This window comes from Accipiter gentilis, chromosome 25 (genome assembly GCF_929443795.1).
Source record: "Accipiter gentilis chromosome 25, bAccGen1.1, whole genome shotgun sequence".
Classification (NCBI taxonomy): Eukaryota; Metazoa; Chordata; class Aves; order Accipitriformes; family Accipitridae; genus Astur; species Astur gentilis.
This window is the reverse complement of record NC_064904.1, coordinates 13,246,494-13,266,205: the sequence shown is the minus strand read 5'-3', so window position 1 is coordinate 13,266,205 and position 19,712 is coordinate 13,246,494. Positions and strand designations below refer to the sequence as shown.

Below are 19,712 nucleotides of genomic sequence, written 5' to 3'. Positions count from 1 at the left end.
GTTTTTTTTGCAGTGGAGGGGTGCGTGTCACCGCCACCAACACAGGTGACATCGGTGTCCTATGTCATTAGGGGGATACCCCACTGAGAGCCGGTGGTACCTAGCCCTGCTGGGGAGGCACGGACTGATTTAACCCCATGGGCGACAGGGTGTATCAGCGGCCAGATGTTCCCGAAGAAGGAGGATCCCCCGCAACAGTTCTTCCTCTCTCCTCCCCCCACAAGCCCTGAAGCCATCAGTAGGGGCAGCTCAGGCTGCGGGATAGGCAGCAGCCGTGTCCAGAGGAGTCATTGCATTGCATTGCATTGCACTGCGCATCCTCCCCCCCCTCCTCCCCCCGCTGCAGGCTTCCTCCCTTCACCCCTCCATCCTGCATCCCTCCCTCCTGCATCCTTCCCTCCTGCATCCCTCCCTCCTGCATCCTTCCCTCCTGCATTCCTTCCTCCTGCATCCCTCCCTCCTGCATCCCTCCCTCCTCCCTCCCTCCCTCCCTCCCTCCTTCCCTCCCTCTGCCTGCGCAGAGCCGCGGACATGGCGCTCAGCAATTTCCTCTTCGCTCAGTGCATCTGCTATTTCCTGGCCTTCCTCTTCAGCTTCATCGTGGTGGTGCCGCTCTCTGAGAATGGCAACGACTTCCACGGCCGGTGCCTGCTCTTCACCGAGGGCATGTGGCTCAACGCCAACCTGACCGTGGAGAGGCAGCGCTTCACTGTGCAGGAGTGGGGGCCTGAGGCTGCCTGCCGCTTCAGCATCTTCACCGGGCTCCTCTCCCTGCTGCTGGCCACAGTGCAGGCCTGGAGGACCCTCTTCTTCCTCTGCAAAGGGCACGAGGAGTAAGTATCCCTGGGGAGGGCAGGGGGTGCCCATCCCTCCTGCAGGCTGGGGCAAGTGGGAGAAGCCTGGGGGCGAAGCATTGGGCTTTGCACCATCCAGATCATCCTGCTCCCTAGAGGGGTTTGGAATGAAGCGGCGTATTGCCTGCGTCTGTCTGCCCACACACCACGTACACCCCCACCTGCGTTCAGGCCCCTCTCCGGAGGATGCTCCCCTGCAGGGGTTTGGGGTGGGCAGCAGATTCATGGCGACGCGTCCGCTGCCCTTTGGCAGTCTGGGAGAAGTGTCCGCCCAGCTCAGCTGCAGTGGGCATGGAGGGTGCTGGGGGCCGTGGGGCGATGGTGGAGGCTGGGGCTCGCGGGTGCCTCCTGACCATGGTCCCACTCCACGTCCCTGCAAAGGGGAGCCTTCCCAGGGTGTACACTGGGCGCCTGAAAAACCCTGAAACGACATGGTTATGCGTGAGGGGGCAGAAGGGAGCAGTTGGTAGTCCCCCTCTATTTTTATCCTGCTTTTGTGGTGGACATGGCAACTATTGCAGAGAACAACTATTGCGTGGTTACGACATGAGAGCAATGCTGAGCGCTCCCTGCAGCAGCCGCCGCTGGTTACTGTGCTCAGACAAACCAAGGGGCATCAGACCCCAGCAGGAATAGTGGGAGGCTTGGTGGTCCAGGCAGCAGCTCGGGAGCACTGTGCACTCCAGTGGCCTGTCCTGCCACCTTGGGTAGAGCCCCTGGCACGGGTAACCCAGCCTGTGGGTGCTGTGGGGCCAGGGCCTTCCAAGCATCCAGCTATACAGAGGAAGGAAGGCAGGAGCATGCACTGGTGGCTGGCTAGACTAGGAAAGTTATTTTCCTGGGGTTTAGGGACCATGCCAAGGGTTAATCACTTGCGTCCAGGTCTATTTGGACTAGAAGTTTCTTGAGTCAGCGGTTGTTGCATCTGGCCTTGTACAACACCCTGATGTGGGTAATACTGGGGACTGGCTAGCAGTGTTGCCCCTCTCACACTTTCTGACCACCCTCAAGCTGCCTAATATTAAAACATGCTTTAGTAAGTATAGACTAGAAACTTATTTCTATATTAAAACTTACCTTACAAGTTCTAAATATAACCATGTATTTAATACATTTAAATTCAGCTTCCTCAGGTGATCAGATACCTATAGAGGATTAGTTGAATCTAGATGCTTTTTTTCAGTTTTGCAGTTCAGAACTAGTTAATTTTTGGAAGAAACCAGCAGTAAAAACCTTGTAATAGTGAAATTTGGATCAGATGTTTGGCCTGCTTCCAAATGTGGCTATTTAGTTCAAAACTGCTGGGCAGGCCCCTGAAAATCTTCGCTTTAGGAGTTGTTCTTGGGCTCCTTTGGGCTGAGCGTTAGCAGTTGTATAACACTGTTCACAACTGTTCCAGGCAAGAAAGGAGGCAAAAGGCTGTGGGGTGGTGGGGAGCAAAGATGGAGCAAGTCGGCATGATGAGATAACTGTAGAGCATGACAGAAATGTAAAACAGGATGAGAAAGAAGCTGCTTGAAAAAAGCAGTTTCCTAGTAAGAAAGAAGGTCTGTCCTGTACCAGACCTGCTGCTGTCTGTCTGAAAAGCAGGTAGGACAGACGCTGTTCCGATTTTAGACAGAAAATTGCTAACACTTCAAATGGGCATGAAAACAGGTCTGTTTGGATGGAGAGAAATGTGAGCTCCTCATCATAAATTATAATTACCATTTCTGATTAGAGGCAGTTGAGGGAGAACAAGAATGACATCACTGCTGATCCTATTGAGCAGGACCACTGCTACTGGGCCAGCTCTGGGGTGAGCCAGCCCGAGGCAGTGAGGGTTAGCACCCTATGCATCCTGCCAAGGTGGTCAGTCTTCATGTGCAATGACTTTTAATGGTTGCTGTCAGATAGTTAAGACGGCTAAACTCCCTTTTGAAAAGGGTCTGAGCACCCCTTGCCTCAGGGACAGACTGAGCTCCAGTTGCCTGCAGGAGCAGGAGAAGCAAATGCTGGCTGCCAGCCGTGCTCTGGGACTGGGACTATTCAGCTCAGCTGAAAGGTAGAGGTACAACTCAGATACTTCACTACTAGGACTGCAAAGCAACTTCTACTTTGAGTGTAAGCATTTATCATTACAGGGCATCCACTCAATCTGGAATGTGTAGCTTGAAATTCTGATCTAAGCAAAAAAATAGGTGAGGTAGAGAGCCAAATTAGCGCAGTTCTCTTCCAGGATGCCCTGGCCTGAGGAACCTCCAGCACACACAGTGATGGTTACTGCTTGCCCAATGCACATCAAGTGCAACACTCGGTCCTGCTTTGTCAGTGGAAGGTCCCATTCTGGACCTTGGCACCTCGCCTGTGCTGCAGGGTAGGAAGTAGAGGGAGGACTAGAGGTCCCGGGCTGGCAATGATCCACTGAGTGCTCCCGGGAACTGTTCCTCTTCTGGAGCTCTTACTAAGTCTGGTGTCAACTCTACTGAGTGGACAGCTCAAGTCTTTTCTGCCTCTCAGGCCAGCATACCGTGCTAAGGTGCACCCAGTGGATATGGCTTTAGTGACACTTGAAATGAAGTCTAGGCTAGGTGTGAAATCAGGGCAGGGACAGTGAACGTGCGAAACCGTGGTCTGCTTGTACCAGCTTCCTCTGCTACTATATGGGTGACCCTGGCACTCTGAGGAGGTGAGCTGGTCTAGTCCACCAAGTCCAGTGAAGCCAAAGGATGAGAGTAGGATTCATCTTAAAGTCAGGTGTCCCGGCATCCAGCTCCTGCTACAGTCTGTAAGGGCACTTCTGGAAGGTGGTTTATTTCACTCCTTCTCTATCAGTGTTGGGATGGAATGACTGCCGCTTTGGAGAGGGCCTAGACAGCCCCTCTAAAGCCACATCAACCCAGAAACAAACATCCTAACCTCACTGATGATTGTTACCTCATCTCATCTTAAAGTAGTCCTCCTGAGGTCACGTATGTCTCACCATGTATAACCTGTACAAATTAGGATTGACCAGCCCAGAACCTTCCCAGTATTCAAACACAGACTCAAAAAGCCTCTCGCCTTTTCATTTAATGAGCCACCAGGGAAAAGAAATGACTGGTTTTTTTGTTCTCTGGGGTGAGTAGACTCCTTCTATCCTCAGCATAATGAGAGTGGCACTGGTGGGAAATTTGTCATTTTCATCCTTACCACCTAACCTCAATAAGATGACCTGCCACCTGGAGTTGCCAGTCTTCTCCAACCTAGAGCAGATGTCCAGTTTTTAGATAATGAGACTTTCCAAGTGCTACCTAGAGCCGTTTCAAGTAGCAAAGGACTTGGATGAATGAGAAAAGGATTAGAAAGTTTTCACTTTCAAGAAGTAAGGGGCAGAGTTAAGCAGTGAGGTTGGAAGATGAGTAGACAATTTCTTGGCCTTATGCAGTGTAAGCATCCCACCCGCTACCGCTCCAAACACAGCACGTGCCTGGGGCTGGCCCTGGTTGGGCAGAACTAAGAGGGCTGAAGTAAAATGACATTCAGCTGGCAGAAATAACATACTGACACCAAAGCCAGAGAAGTCCCAGGAGAAAGTGGCCTGCTCTGCAAATTGCCCATAAAACAGAGATTCGTGTCCTATGATGGCAGTACCTTGTGTTACATTGCTTAAAATGATTATAGCTATCAGTACTGTGTTGTTTTATTTTTAGTTTCCCACTCCTAGGCAATTTTTGTCCCAATTATCACTTTAGTCATGAAATAATTTTAGCTCCGGTTACTATATAATTTGAGCTAATGACATTTATTTTAACAATGGTGATTTTCATCATTACAGTTAATGAAAACCATGCTTTGTATGAACAATCGCCACTTAGTATTTATGATTTAAAGCCCCATCCTCTTATGGTGAAAAAAAAAAAAAATCAAAATCAAAAGTACTCACAAATGGAGATAATGTGACTCAAAATCATAATCCATAGTTTTCAATGTATAAGGTGTTCTTAATTAAAGCAGATGTGTTTCAAATGGAAACCGGTATCTTTGTGCCTAGTGTATGCTGCTTAGAGAGACTGCTGATGTTGTGTTTCAGCTGTTTATGAGTTACATTTTTCTTCCTTTTTATTGCAGCTCTTTCTTTTATGCCTTCCTGAATCTGCTGATCAGCGCCTTTGTGGTGTTTATCACATTTATTGCTAGCACTATAGTGAGTGTAGGATTTAACATGTGGTGTGATGCAATTACCGAAAAAGGAAGCATGCCAAATAGGTTAGTATTGAAGAATACATTTTCTTCCCTTTTTCTCCATATATGCACAAATGAACAGTGGTGTTACAAACTGTAGTTATTACATGGAAGGTGAGCAAGGGGGAGAAGGCATCTGTAATGTGGAAAACCAGATTTTTTCATCTGGAACAAAAAAAGCAGATCAAACTTTTTTTTTTTGCATTCAGTACCCCACAAAGAAAAGTACGTTTCCGTCGTGTTTCATGGTCTCTTTAAGAGTCACGGTCATATGCAAAAGAAATCCATTAGTTTAAAAATTTTTATTTCCAAAGGACAGCTAGATTTGGAAATGCTCCAAGAAGGGGGGGGGAGTGTGGTCTTGTGGGCAGGGCAGGGGACTAGGAGTCAGGGCTCCTGGCTTGCTGTCCTGGCTCTGCCACCGACCCACTGTGTGACAGTGGGCAAGTCACTCATCCTGCCTGTGCCACAAAGCACCATCATCCAAAATTTGATGTAAAGATGCTGGCCTCATAGCGGTGCTGTGGATGCCCTGAGAGCCACAGAATGGAAAGTACTTTGTAAGTGCAAAGTACAGATGGTTGATACTTTCTTACAGTGCACAAAATGTACAGCTCCTAAAATGCTCTACTGTATCCCACAATGTTTATGCTCCCTATAGGAAAAAAGTTAAGTTGAGCTAGGTTTTTTCCTATCAAACAAGTAACACGAGAGAGGAAAAGGTGACATTTTATGTCATATGATATTGAATAAACGTACTATTTAAAGCATACATTTATGTTGCACATTGTCATATGTTGTAAAATGCCATAGTAAATGTTCTGTTTAGGGCTGCAACGATTAATCGAATTATTCGAATATTCGGTTAAAAATCAATTACAAAAAACATCTAATCGAATATTCGGATAAGAACCCAAGATGACCGACAGCACTGAAAAGGAGAGAGAAGAGGCTGCAGAAATCAACCAAGAGATAGAAAGACAACCTCAAAACCCTGGGATTTTTTTCACACCAGTAAAAGTCCAAGTTATTTGTAAAATCTGTAGGCAGCCTCTATCTTACCATCAGAGTATCGTCTCCTTGCTGGAGCATCCGAAACAAAAACACGCACACAATCCCTTCTTCTGAGGCTTTTCCTGGTGAAGTCAAAAGGTAACGGAGGCTCATACACTTTGTTTCATTGAGGGGTGAAGCAAACGACCTGGGGTGATGCCAGATGTGCATATGTGGGAGGCTTGGGGGTAGTGGGAAAAGAGGGTTTTAAGTATACTGTTTTCATAAAAACTATTACAATTCCACTTAAGGAAGATTGGTGTTATCACTTACATAATTATACATTGGGTTTTTTTAAAGAAAGTAATTACATGCCTCTTTTACCCTAGTTTTAGAGAAGATTGGCAAGCAACCTGGTTACTGCAATAACTTAAATATCTTTTGATAAAACATGCTGTTGTGACTGTTTGAAACACATTTAAGATGTTGCTTCATTTTATATTTGGTTTGCCTGTTTGGACTCTCTGAAATAATTTTTTTCTTTCCCCTCCAAATGCCTTCCTTGGGTAGCTGTGAAGAATTACAGGATATAGATCTTGAACTGAACTTAGAAAACTCTGCTTTCTACGACCAGTTTGCTATTGCACAGGTAGGTCAGAGTAGGTCATGGTTCTGTTCCAGTTCATTTGCCATTTGCTCATTGATCTGGGATTGCTGGAGCTGAATTGCTATTCCTCTGAAATCGATGGGAATGTTTCCACTGACTTCAGTAAGTGCTGAATCAGGATGATAGTGATGGGCACATTTGCATTTTAAATGCAAAATAGATAGTTTTGAATGCAGACATGTCAAAACCTGACTCTGCCACTGATCTTGTTACTCATGATGGAGAATTTATTGTTACTCCAAAGGATGAGCTCTGCAAAAGTTGCAACACTCTGGTGTCCTGGAGCTCTTCATTGCTGTTCAGAATAATGTCTGACCTGCACCAGATCACGGGGCTATTAGCTTTGCCTTCCATGAGTTTGTCTGATATCACCTGAGCTATATAAATATCAGATCATTGAAAATAATTAAACATTACTTCCATTTAGATAGGGATGCTTTCTGATGAATCTTTGAGAATTAGACCTCTAAGGCTGTCAGACCTTTCTGTTGAATATGCTAGCTCTAAGTCAACAATCAGAGTCAGTGAACACTGGGACTTGAGCACTGTGCATGTGAGCACATACTAGTTCTTCAAGGAGGATAGCCCCATCCATGCAGGGCTGCACCCATACACATGCTGCTTATGTTGTCCCCCCCAGGAAGAGGCATTAACTTGCCTGGGGCACTTCTTGAGGTAACCGTACCTCTTGGACACAAGCTAGTTTTGTGTCTTTGTTGCCAGCACTGGCATCTAGACACGCAGCTCAGACGTATCTGCATGTAGGACAGAAATATGCCTTAGAAGTGACCTCTTTATAAGATGCTAGCCAAAGGCCAAGCTGTATTTTGCAGTAGATTTTGCCATTAGCTCCTAATCTGCCAGCTAGTGGGAGGGTAGCAGGAGTAAACCTGTTACCAGTCTATAGCTTTGAGTTCATGGGAACTAAATGACCACGGCCACACTGTGATCTCAGGGCGGACAGTTGGTAATCTACATGCAAGAGAAGGCACTTCTCTAACAGGGAGCCATGCCTAAAAAGTCAAGGTCCATGCACATAGCACTTCAGTTGGAGGACAGTTAACAAATCACAGTGTAGATAGATCAGCCCAAGCCGTCACAGGCAGCTCCCAACATCAATCCACGTCCCTCCTGATGTCCCTGCATAGGGCTAGCCTGCAAGGTGCAGCCACTAAGCTCTGCAAACACCCAACTATGAAGACCCTGGGAGCATAACAGCTCCAGGGGAACACCGTTTGGCTTCAAAAGCTGAACGTGGTAGTGTCAAAGTGAATCCTGATTGTGACTGTTTGAAGAAAGGACCAAGCAGGCAACAAAATCGGGCATCATTGTCTTCTGATATCCAGGGTGTGGTAAGCAGACTTGGATGAAGCTACAAGAACGGGCAAATAAGTTTCTTTGAAACAGTAGAAAGAAAAACCCAAGAAAGACTAGATTTACCAGCTAAAGCAAACATTTCCTTAGAAGTGCAATAATTTCTGACAGCAGGCTTTACTTAGAAGCAGTCTTTGTTCCTGTCTCTGTCTGCTTTCTTCCATTCAGAGGCTTCCAACACATCAGAATGGCTCTGGGACTTTCACTGAATTTGGCTATATCCAAGTAGATTCTTTCATATCAAATATGCTGAGAAGACCACAGCAGTAGCAGATATCTGAATGCCTTTAGGATATTTCATTAATGAAGTGGTGCTTAAGAAATGAATGCAAAGCTTCCAATTCTCTAGATATAGTCATATAAAGCCAAATTAATATCTCCTTATTTCCAAGGTTTGTGGAATAACTCAAAAATATTTTTTACTGGTGAGATAATTGTAAGTGTGGGTAGTAATACTTAAGAGAATTTCCAAAGTGCGTAAGATATATAGGAACATAAACTCCCTTTAAAAATAGTGGCCCTTGCTTATCTAAATTGGCTATTAGAATACACAGTTGTATTACTGTCTGGAAGTGTTTAAATTGTTGTATTTTTTTAATTAAAAATTCAGTATGTCAAAACTGAAATACAGAGATTCAATTAATGTTTCTTTGCTAAAGGCACCATAGAATTAAAATGGAATTTCTACCAGAAAGCCTTACTACAAATGAGCCTCCTCTGAGGCAGGGAAGCCAACATTCAAGTACCTGAACCAATCAAAGTGTAATTATTTCTACAAAGTTAAACAAGAGAGACTAAGTTAGTGATGGGTCTTACTGCATATCTGAGGCTTTAAGCCCAGGTCTCTCATGCCAGGTATAAATAAGCCCCCAGGCACTTCGATGCATTTGTAGTGGGTTTCTCTTGCTCTCTGAGTTCATGCTAATGTGAACCAGTTACCCCAGAATGTAAAGGTTCAATTTGTAAGATTTTCTCAACAATATTTTGAAGAAAAAGACCTTGAAATTAGCACTTCTGCAGGGGTAGTGGAAGGCCTGAATGACTGGGGAAGAAAGTTTTGGAAAATGTCTTAAAACGTATCGCAATTCCAAAGTAACAAAAGTGAAATAATCCCAAGAATTTTGGGCCAGCCAGAATGTCAGATATGGGAAGTTCAACAGATGCACCTAGATTATACAGATTCCTTTTTTTTCCTCATTTTACTTAGCACATTTTTGCTTCAGTAGTTCTGGTACGTAAAGAGGTTTCCTTTTAAGCCAGGAATAACTTGACAAGAGTTGAGGAACAGAGGGCCCAGGGCATTACTGGGTGTAACTTGGTGTGACTCCATGGGTTTTGGTCCCGCTGAGATTTTGATATTCACCTGGACAGTTAACTTTGTTTTTACAATATGGTATTGACCTCTTTATTATTTGTTTTCTTCTCTAGTTTGGTCTCTGGGCTGCCTGGTTGACTTGGCTGGGAATTACCATTCTGGCTTTCCTGAAGGTTTATCACAACTACAGACAGGAGGACCTGCTAGATAGCCTGATCCATGAGAAGGAGCTGTTGCTAGGAAGATCCTCTTCACGAACCTCTTTGCAAGATGAGAAAAGTGGCATGATCTAAAGTGTAAGCAAATTTCCAGGGCAGGATCTAGATTTTATTGTTCAGTAGTGTGAGCTGAAGTTGAGTCAGGGTACCGAGTGTGTGAGATCTTTTCTTTCCTGAAAAGAGATGTATTTGCGAATCACCCACTTCCTCCATGAGAAATTGTTGGCAGAAATACTTACATTAGGCTACAGAGAATGAACGGCCCCATATGCCATTGGCACAGCAAACTTTCTGTCCTGCACAGGCACAATCTGTAACCTGCTCTTGCTAGTAGAGCGCCTACGTGCCATCACTGGCTTTTGGGGCAGGGGCCATTTATGAGGACTGAGCTGGCAAGACCAGGCTACAGAGTCCAGGCTATTGCTTCAAACTCTTCTCCAACAACAGTTGTAACTGGGACTGTGTCCAGTCCCTCTTCTCTCCCTCTCCTCCCTTTTACCAGTGAAGCTGTCCCAGTTCTCACTTTATCCTGGGTAATTGCAGCTCTGGGCCAGGTACAGACTCTCACTGTCTCTGCTTTTGCTATGTATGGATGCTGTGCTGACAAACCTGTTTCTTCTGCTCTGATTTTATTTAGAACAGAGACCTGTGTTCCAGACTTGATATTTAATATTGGACAGTGTTAATGAACTTAATGAAACCACTATATTATTGCAGTATCTGTCAAAAACTGTGTATCATTTGGAAGGATGGTGGAGAATTTTTGTGGTTTTGTTTCTTCTTATATTTTGGCATGACCAACATTTATTATGACTCCTGAAGTGTAGTGTAGCTAGCAATTGCTGATGCTTGCCTACTAAGAAATTAGGCTGAATAGATAGTATTAATGCTTGTGCATTTATAAATATAACTTGGTCCCTACCATTGTATACTATTTGGTTTTGAGTATTAGAATTTACTTGTGATATTTATTTCATATAGAGTATGCAAAATTACTGTAAACTTTTGCGTTGTAGGTATCTCTATATATCTATAAACATAGCAAGGAGCTTGAACAGCTGAGTTATTTTATAGGTAGTTCAGTGTTGAAAGGGTCTGTTCTCCCCACTCATGGGCAGGAGTTGCAGGGCTGATGAATTTTGCTGCAAAAAGGGAGAAGAACTGTTATTTTCACAAAGCTTTCTAGTGACTTTGTGGTTGCTTTCAGTTTTGCTTGGCCAGTGCTTCAACAAATAAGGTGGATGGTTGAGACGAGAAGTAGATCTGATAATAAACAAGAGTCACTCAGATGAGTGTGGGGTTTGCATGACAGAGATGTGAAGTTGTGCTAGAATTAGGCAGTTATCCCCAGGTACACATTATGCAGAAGAACCCCGATTCAGCAGAAAACTTAAGCAAGCAGTTAAGTTTAGGCTGAAGAAGATGTTTTGAGAGTACACTGACACTGCCTGTGGCAGCTGTGTTTGAGTTGAGACTGAATTTATTGCAACATGAGTGCAAACCACGCACAACTATATTGCCTGGTAAATAGGAAGGAGAGAGAAGAGCTCAAGCCTGGGGCTAGCACCATGCAGATTTACTGCTATCTTCTGGGGACTATCTGATGCTTAAAGTTAAGTACTGGCTTAAGCATTTGGTTGAAACAGAATTTGAAGTCATAACAAATCCCTGAATTAGTAAGCATTTTAGGGCGTAAAATCTAACATTACATTTAATAGCCAAATTGTTCTCACAGGTTTAGGGAAAAAACCCTCCATGGGCTCTAAGCAGTGAGCCAGCCCTGTGAACATCACTTATAGCCCCAGCTGGCCACAGCTATCTGTAGAGAGGTCTTGTTTTTCAGCATGATTTCTGCCCACAAGGGAATGCAATTCCTTTGAAAGCTTTACAGTGGTAGCTTTTTTTGTGGTTGTGAATTGACATCAGAGGAGGAGTTCCTGAAAAGGGAATCAGAGATCAAGTTAGTTAATACCAGTTTAAAATTCAGAGATCAGGACTGTTGGAGTGCCTTTTTTTTATTCATTTGGTCTAATAAAAGGTACACTCTTGCAGGTACCTAAGCCCTTTGCCAGGGCTTGACCTTCCCCTTCATATCCTAAAGAAGAGCCTGGGTCCTGAAAGTTACCCTGTTTCATATGTTTCCCCAGTTGTTTCTCTAACTGTAAAAGACACTAATTCTCCTTCCAGTCTCACTTTGCATTTAACATTCAGCAGTGATGTCTCTTCTCACAAATTACTTCAGTGCATGCCTTACTCCTCAGGCGGAACCGTGCTGCTGCTTTGTATAATATATTTTATGTATGTGCCAAATCAGGCTTAGGCTGAAGTAGCATTTTGGGTTGGGACCACTGTTCCTGGTCTTGCCTGGGGGTTTGAAGAACCAGGAGGCAGAAGATAGCAAGTGTGTCCTCCTCATCCTTGCTCTGAGCTATGAGGGCTCAAGATTTGTCTCTGGTTCTGAGATGGAGATGCTGCTCATTGGTGAGGTTGTCCAGAACTCATGCTCTCTTCTACCTCTCTTTCTCCTGTCTTGGGATCTTTTCCTCTTTTCCACTTCCATGAGAAGTAGCAAACGCTGGTCCTGGGTTTCTACTCTGGTTGACTTCTGTGGTTAGCATTTTCACCAGCATTTGTCACCCTGACACTACCTCCATTGTTCTGCAGCTCAATAGACAAAAAGTGGGATCTTTAAAGCACCTGATGCAACCAGGATCCTACCTTGAAGTAAAAGTCAATAGCAACAAAATACTTTGCTTCAGCCTTTGGAAATTCCAGCCCAACACATGTACATGTACAGACTCACTGTTAACTTTGGCATCAAAGCTTAGCATCTCTAATTCATTTACCTGTGTGAATTCTTCTAACCTCAGTTGCATTATAGTGCCCATGAACACAAGCATCTTGGCTGTTGGAGTTGGCATGTAAACTGAAAGGAGGCTGAGGCTCTTCTTTGAGTCCCACATGCATCCCAGTCTGTTTTCCCGTTCTTCCCTCACTTGACTGGGTAGGCTGAGTCTGGCACCCAGCTTGCACACATCAGTGATGCTTAAAAGCAAAGCTAGTTTTGAAGGAAGCCCCTGCACAGTTGAGAAGGCAGAATGTGTAGTGAGAAGGTCTCTGGCTGACTCAAGGGGAGGAAAGGTATCATGCAATGCCCGGTTAGTGGACCCGCTTGGGCTTTTTTGTTTGCATTCAGCCTTCTGCAACCTCTTCTCCTAAAGATTGGACACTCAGGCCAACCTAGTGATGCCAGGCTGAAAATGTGTTAGTATTATTTACACACACACACATACATACATACCTATGCTCTCTCTCTCACACCTCTCTCTTGTTCATTTATGACCTCTGCTTTTAGTCATCCATTGCCAACCAGCCCAGAGTGTGGCTGCAGTAGGAGTTTCTCCGAGTCAAATGTTGCATTTCTGTGATATTTCAATGCCTTTTTAATTCGACACCTCCAAAAGCAGGCCTCTGAGAACACTCTAGCAAGAGGTGTATTGAAAGAACTAGAACCCTGTGTGGTATTTATACTTGTATTTATTTATTGTCACATGGTGGAAGGGGAAAAAGCTTTGTGGCCCTTGTCCGTGCAGGCCGTCCCGCTGCTGCCCATCGCAAAGCGTGAGCCATTCTGGTGGAGAATGGGGGATGCAGTCGTTTAGTCACTGTGTTCCCTCTGATGCTAAAACCACAGTCAAAAGGTCTTTTTTTTGGCCTGTGAAAATTGTTAGTAACACAGGGAGAGCCTTACTTGGTTGGATGCAACTGGATGCTACTTTCTGAGGCACCGGGGTGTTGCCACACAATTATTCTGTTATATCGAATATATTCCCCATGTCCTGCCTACCACCTGTGGTTAATTTTCCTGCCAATTCCCTGCCAGCAATCCACATTAGGTTAGAAAAATCTGAGCTAAGAAGTGTCATCTGAGCTTTTCAATTGATGCTGTTTATTATTATTTTTATAATGGAGAAACAATTGAAGCAATTTTTTGGAATAGAATTTCTCATGAGGGCACAAATGCACGTAGCTTCTTATCCCATTAATTCAGGAGGCATATTTCAGCTGTGAGCTTTCACTAGGAATCACAAAAATAAGAGCATAATGATTATTTTAAAAACTGAAGGACACATGCATGCTATGGCAATGTTTCTATGGTCCCTTAGAAAACTGGTTGTTATAATAACCAGTGATGGATGCCTGAGTATCTGGACCTTGTCGTGAAAGCATTCAGTGTCAGGGAGGTGGTGTATGTGTGTGTGTACAATGTACACAGATATATGCCAGAAATAATTCCACTGCTCTTCTGTGATAGGATATAGACTCTTCTCTTAACAGGCAGCTTAGGTCAGGTAGTTGTTAGGTTGCCTTAACTTTCTACACTGCCTTTTTCTTACTTAGTATTAGGATCTGTGCAATGACACATAGGTTATGATACCCAGAGGTGGATGTGGATGTGATGTAAGTGGAGTAGGAAAGCACTGGCCAGTGCACAGCCTCCGAAGGGCTGAGATGGGTTTCTAATGCGAGTTTGCAGATGTTTTAATTCCTCCCCTATCTCTGGGTAATACCCTGATGTTAACCCATATTAGTCCTGAGAGTCACATTTCCCTTCAAGGCCTTCTCTCAGCAACATGAAACACTGTTGATTAAGCCTATGTAGCATTCAGGATGGAAGCAAGGCTGCAAGGAACAGGAGCACACACTTTACAGTTATATTGCATGAGCAAGGGATACTTTTCCCCTGATTCAGGAATTCTGCACCATGGACTCCAAAATGACAAATGACCTTGGCATGAACATGGTGCTGTTATTAATTCATTTAAAATACAGACTTGCAGGCGACAAACAGAACATATTTTGATAGGAGTGTCAATCCTTTGGTTGCCAAACCATACTCTTCTGCAACACAGCACAATATTCTGGCTCAAAACAGCCAGCATGTCTTTTTGTAAACAGTCATTTATTTGCTCTTAGAAAAGATAAGGTGACAAAGGGGAAAAAAGTTGTATTGATAATACAGTTATTTAGTAGCAGGAGTTTAGATGGGAGAATTAATTTGAAAACTTATTGTCTTAATGGTTGAAGAAACTCAAGCAGATCTTTGGTGCATCAAGTTAGTGTGTAGTTCTTGAGGGACAGAAGGGCTAAGCTGATTTATGGTGTCTGAGAATCTAACCAATCTAACCCTCTGAATTTAAAGTAACCTGAAAACTCACCTTGAGAAAACATGTGCACTTGGCCTGTTTCTTCTAAATCCCCAATGTAAACTGCAGGTTAGAATGCCCTAGGCTGTGTTTTTCGCTGAAATGGAAGGCTAGACTGGACAAACAGATTCCTGGCTGGAGGGCTTTGGGGTTTCTAAGTGCAATGGCTGCTGCATGTGAAATGCATGACTGGTTGAGAGAGGACACTCAGGATTCCCCGGACACCTGAAGGCTCTCATCAGTGAGATATGAAGCCATGCTTCACCTTCATTTGTCATCCAGAATCTTTTCGCCTTTGTTGCATATCGGTCCAATGTCAATTGTTAGTACCTCACGCAGCTTAGCCCTTCGGTTGATGGTTGGAAACCATCTTCTGAGAAACAGGGGCTGTGCACAGGAGTCTCTTCAGGCTGATCTGGGTGCAGAACGTGGGGTCCCCCTTGCTAGGCAAGTGTGAGCCACACGCCATTGTATAGGCTTTATGCAGGAAACAGGGTTTCTGCACAACCTCAAATCACACATCGATCTACGTGATGGGTCTCAGAAAATGCAATATCAAATGTCCAAATTCAGAATGGATGCCAGCTGCGAAATATTCAGAGCAAGAAAGTACATAAAACCTGGTGTTTGGGTGAATGTGGCTTTTATCACCTCCCTTGCCCAAAGACCCCCACCTCAAACATATTGCATGTAAAATCACTTTTACTATTTAAATGTTAACTTTAACAAAAGTCCAGACAGTCATTCATACTGGCAAGACTAACAGTATTTTGTGACAAACCGATCTGGATTTCGACGAAACTTTTGTCCTTTCTTCTAAATCAATGGCCTGGGTGTGAACATCCGTGAGCTAATGGGAAACCTGTCTGTATCCAGATCCTAAATTTGTACCTCAGACCATTTCCTTTGCTGATGGAAATAGCCCATTTTTATCTCATTGGAATGTTTGCTCTGGAGACCACAAAAGTCCTTTCCTCGTGCAATCTGGGAAGAGAGGCGGGTTTTGCCCGGCTAGTTTCCACACCTGCATGCAGTGAGAAAATGCTCATATAGCTTCATTAAATTGTTTTCAAATTATTTCTGTTCATGGTCCTAATGCCTTGAAGTCTATGTTTCTATTTTTGTCCTCCATAAGAAAGAGGAAAACTAACCTGAGCTGTATTTTAGTATTCACAGATACACACCTAAAAGTTTTTAAAATTTTTTTGAAATGACAAAATTCCACTCAATAATTTATGAAGCTAACAACTGCATAGAAGACAGCACTTTGATGTAGTCCTGGCGTAGAAGGGAAAAACACAACTACGCTCTCTCAGAAAACTTAACATTTGTTTCTGAGACGTTAGATGGCAATTTACTTAGTATATAACAAGTACTGCTTGTTTCAGTGCAGGCATGTACGTGACAGTGTCTTTCCATTCTGTTGTTGGGAAGAGTATTTACAGAGCAATGCTTTCTCTTCAGTTTGTCCATGCCAAAGAGTGTAATTGAACTGCTATTGCAAACATAGATTAACGTGAATGTATTCACCTGAGTGCTTAACCTTTTCTACCTCTCATAGCTACTACTATAACTGCTGTAACTGTTATTGCACACAATAGTCAAAAGAATTGAATCCACGTGAGAGTCTAAATCCTGTTTTCATAGATAGATAAAGGATTTAGGATTCAATGCTTATTAGTGTCCTGTCAGATCCTCATTCCTAAAAAAATGGGCACAGGCACCCAAGAAGGGCTGTGTGAATAGCCCTTTTAATTGGTCAAATAATGATTTTGTTTTGCTTTGTTTTAATTTTTTTTTTTTTCTCACCAAAACAAAAAGCCAGCAACTATGATTTGTTAGACATGGAAGGTCATATGTTACCTGAAAAGTTGCATTTCATAGGGGTGGCAGAAAGGGATGAGCTACTTGTTAAAATGCCTGTTTGGTCCTTCCCAAGCCCTCCCCACTGGCAGGTAACTGCAAGACACAGGTTTAATCTCCCCCTCTGCCTTGAGGGACACAAGCCTCCGACATGGCAAATGCTGCTACCATGGTGCTATCCTGGATCCCCCTCAAATCCTCCTGTTGGAGCTCTTCTACTTGGCTTGAAATTCCTAAATAACAATGTTTTAACTTGGTGGTTCTGGTGTTTATCGGGGAGATAAAGTACTTGGCAGCAAGGGCTGCTCACTGAAATAGCTTGAATTATTTGTATATGGTGGAAACCCAATTTGAGAAGTTTTTGTTGCCCCTTTCTGCTTGACTATGTTGTAAAGTGAAGGTTGAGACAACCTGCCAGGAGGTGGGAATGAAGATTCGTTGTTACTGTTGACGTCTTGGGTGATTTCTCACACAAGTGCGTAAACAGTCCTGTGACAAAACTACTCTTTATCTCCTGCTTACTTTCCCCTTATTTCAATTTGGGCAAGTTTGACTCCAGTTTGTATACAGGTTCTGAAGAGTATTTATGAATGTGAGAAAAATTGCAGCTCCTATGACAAACTACCTTTTGTCACAAAATAAGAAAAAGTGTCGCAGATTTTCCCTGTTCTCACTTGGGTTCTCTGGGGTATGGTGTCAAACCCTTCCCTTGACATAAGCCAGGCCTGATTCGGGTGACATATTGCTCTAGGAGGTTCCCAAGGTCGGTGCCAGCATTCCCTTGAGGAACCTGGCAGAGTTAGATGAATGCTATGTTAAACAATAGCTTTTAAGGCAAGGAAATGTTTGAAAATCACCCGTCATGGTATCCCACATAACACAATCCAGAGCTCTTCACCCCCTCACTCCTGCAGCAGAAGGAATTATTTTTCCCTGTTAACAAGGCGAAGTCCAATAATTTGTGTCTGAAATACAGCACATCTTCCTGCAGCACACTGGATCTTGAATGCTTCAGTTAACCCATTCCACTAGGGCAGTTTTAACTGTCATTGTTAAACAGCGTTCAACATTTGACTTCAAAAGGTGCTAACAGTCTCCTTATTAAACCACAGTCTCCTGGAGTTGCAGTCAGTCCTTTTGCTAAATGATGCTGAGAAGCTCTGTGCTGAACAGCATCCTCCCAGGAGGAGGACCACTGCACTGGGGTCCACAGCTAGTACACACTGGTGGTATCAGAGCTATTCTGGTCAAATACTCTCTGAATAAAACTATTGCTGTTTTTCAGCCCAAGCTACACGATTGAGAAATCAATATACTGTGATGTGAAGTACACTTCTGAGAGGTTTTTGAAGGTTTATGAACAAAACAAAACAACAACAAAAAACCCCAAGAGTTCCACTGACATCTCCTTCCCCTGGATCCTTTCATCTTCAGAAACATTCCTACAAACTTCACAGAGGGTTTTATTGCCATCAAGCTGATGATCAGGCCTTATTTCGCACATCTCTTTCTAGTGGGCACAGGGGCTGCTGAGGGAGACAGGAGAGTGCCATAAATCAGAACAGAAATAGGTAGTGAGGAGAACTGTTAGTGCATTACCTGTGAGAGATTTTGGCTTTCAGACTGCAGTGTGAGGGATCCACCGTGGCAGTGCCTGCGCTGGCAGCGCTGACACCAATTTCAGCCTTTGCTTGGCCCCCCCTCAGCCACTGCCTGCTCATGTGGCTTCACAAACCGCTGAGCATCCCCTTGAAGCATGTGTTGGCCTAAACTCAGCTTCTGGAAAGGGCCACCTGTGACAGCTGTGCAGATATCTAGTGTAAAGTTGCTGGCATCGCTGCCGGGTTTGGCAAGGTTGCTTTGGAAACCTTCTTCCCATGTTGGCAGATCCAGATACCCTACAGCTGGCCCTTTGCCCTGTGCAGCTCGTGGTACTATGGGGGAGGAAAGACTGTTCCCAAACCTCTGTAGACTTGCCATTTTTGAAAGTAGCTCATTAACAGCCACGGCTTTAGAAGGTTTGGGGTTTTTGTGTGGTACCACCTGCAAAGATCTGAAGCAGATCTTTCTTGTTTGTAAGTCAGTGCAGAGCCTGAAGGCGTTAGAGCCTCTCTGAAATGTATGTCCTATGACTTATGTATTCATGAGCCACTGCCTCTTCTTATAGCCACGTGGGAAAAGCTTTTAAGAATCTAGATTAACTATTGTGTTATGCTGCTAAAGAGGTCCCCACATAATGGGTATTTGGGGATGAAACTGAACACTTTTTCATAATTTGTTTAACTGTTGAAAGCTGTAGAGGGGCAGATCCTTCGCTGGTGTATATAGCTTAGCTTTGTGAGCCGTGCTGGAGCCCACGCCAGTCCACACAAGCTAAGAACAGAGCCTGGTCTGTTTTGAAGATTCTCTCTCTCGATTTTTATGGTCTTTTGCAGTGTAATGACTGCTGATTTGGAGCTTTAATTGCATGCATTTGACAGAAACAGAATTGGAGTGGGGTTTATTATTGTTTTGATACAGTCTCAAAAGGAAAGCTTTTTACTAGCATTTTAATATAGCCCTTTGTAAACACCTAGCAAATAAAAATTCTGAGTCCAGGCCTTCTGTTAATGGAGTCAATGACAAAGTTTCCTTTGGCTTTAGTAGAAGCTGGACCGGGTTCAGTATAAGTGATACGCTCTATCGTTACTGACAATGAGTTACTGTGTTTTATATATTGATGCTTTTTGCTGGACAGTGCATTGGCTTTTTATGATTTGGTGATATATACAAATAAATTATTTGAAAAGTCAGTATTTTTGTGCCTGTTTTTTGAAGGTGAATTTAAATTGTTACAGTGTAAGATAAAAAATTGTTCTCAAAGTCAGTGGTAGCGTCTTAGTTCATATACTCCTTCCCCAGCACCTCCATGCCACAGCTTGTATAGTTACGGCCATCCATCCTAAGCTGCCTGAGCCCTTTTGGTACCATCTTCCAGCAGTGAACCCTAATGCCGTAGGAGACAAGGAGAAGATGCTC

General features: G+C 43.9%; 1 protein-coding gene across 1 annotated transcript; it reads left to right on the top strand.

Moving 5' to 3' along the window:
* Nucleotides 1–382: 382 nt before the first annotated feature.
* On the top strand, nucleotides 383–19,450 carry TMEM179 (transmembrane protein 179). The gene is made up of 4 exons (XM_049828482.1): nucleotides 383–833; nucleotides 4,944–5,081; nucleotides 6,621–6,699; nucleotides 9,520–19,450. The coding sequence occupies exons 1-4, from the start codon at nucleotides 532–534 to the stop codon at nucleotides 9,697–9,699; spliced, it is 699 nt and encodes a 232-aa protein (XP_049684439.1). The 5' UTR covers nucleotides 383–531; the 3' UTR covers nucleotides 9,700–19,450.
* Nucleotides 19,451–19,712: the final 262 nt, after the last annotated feature.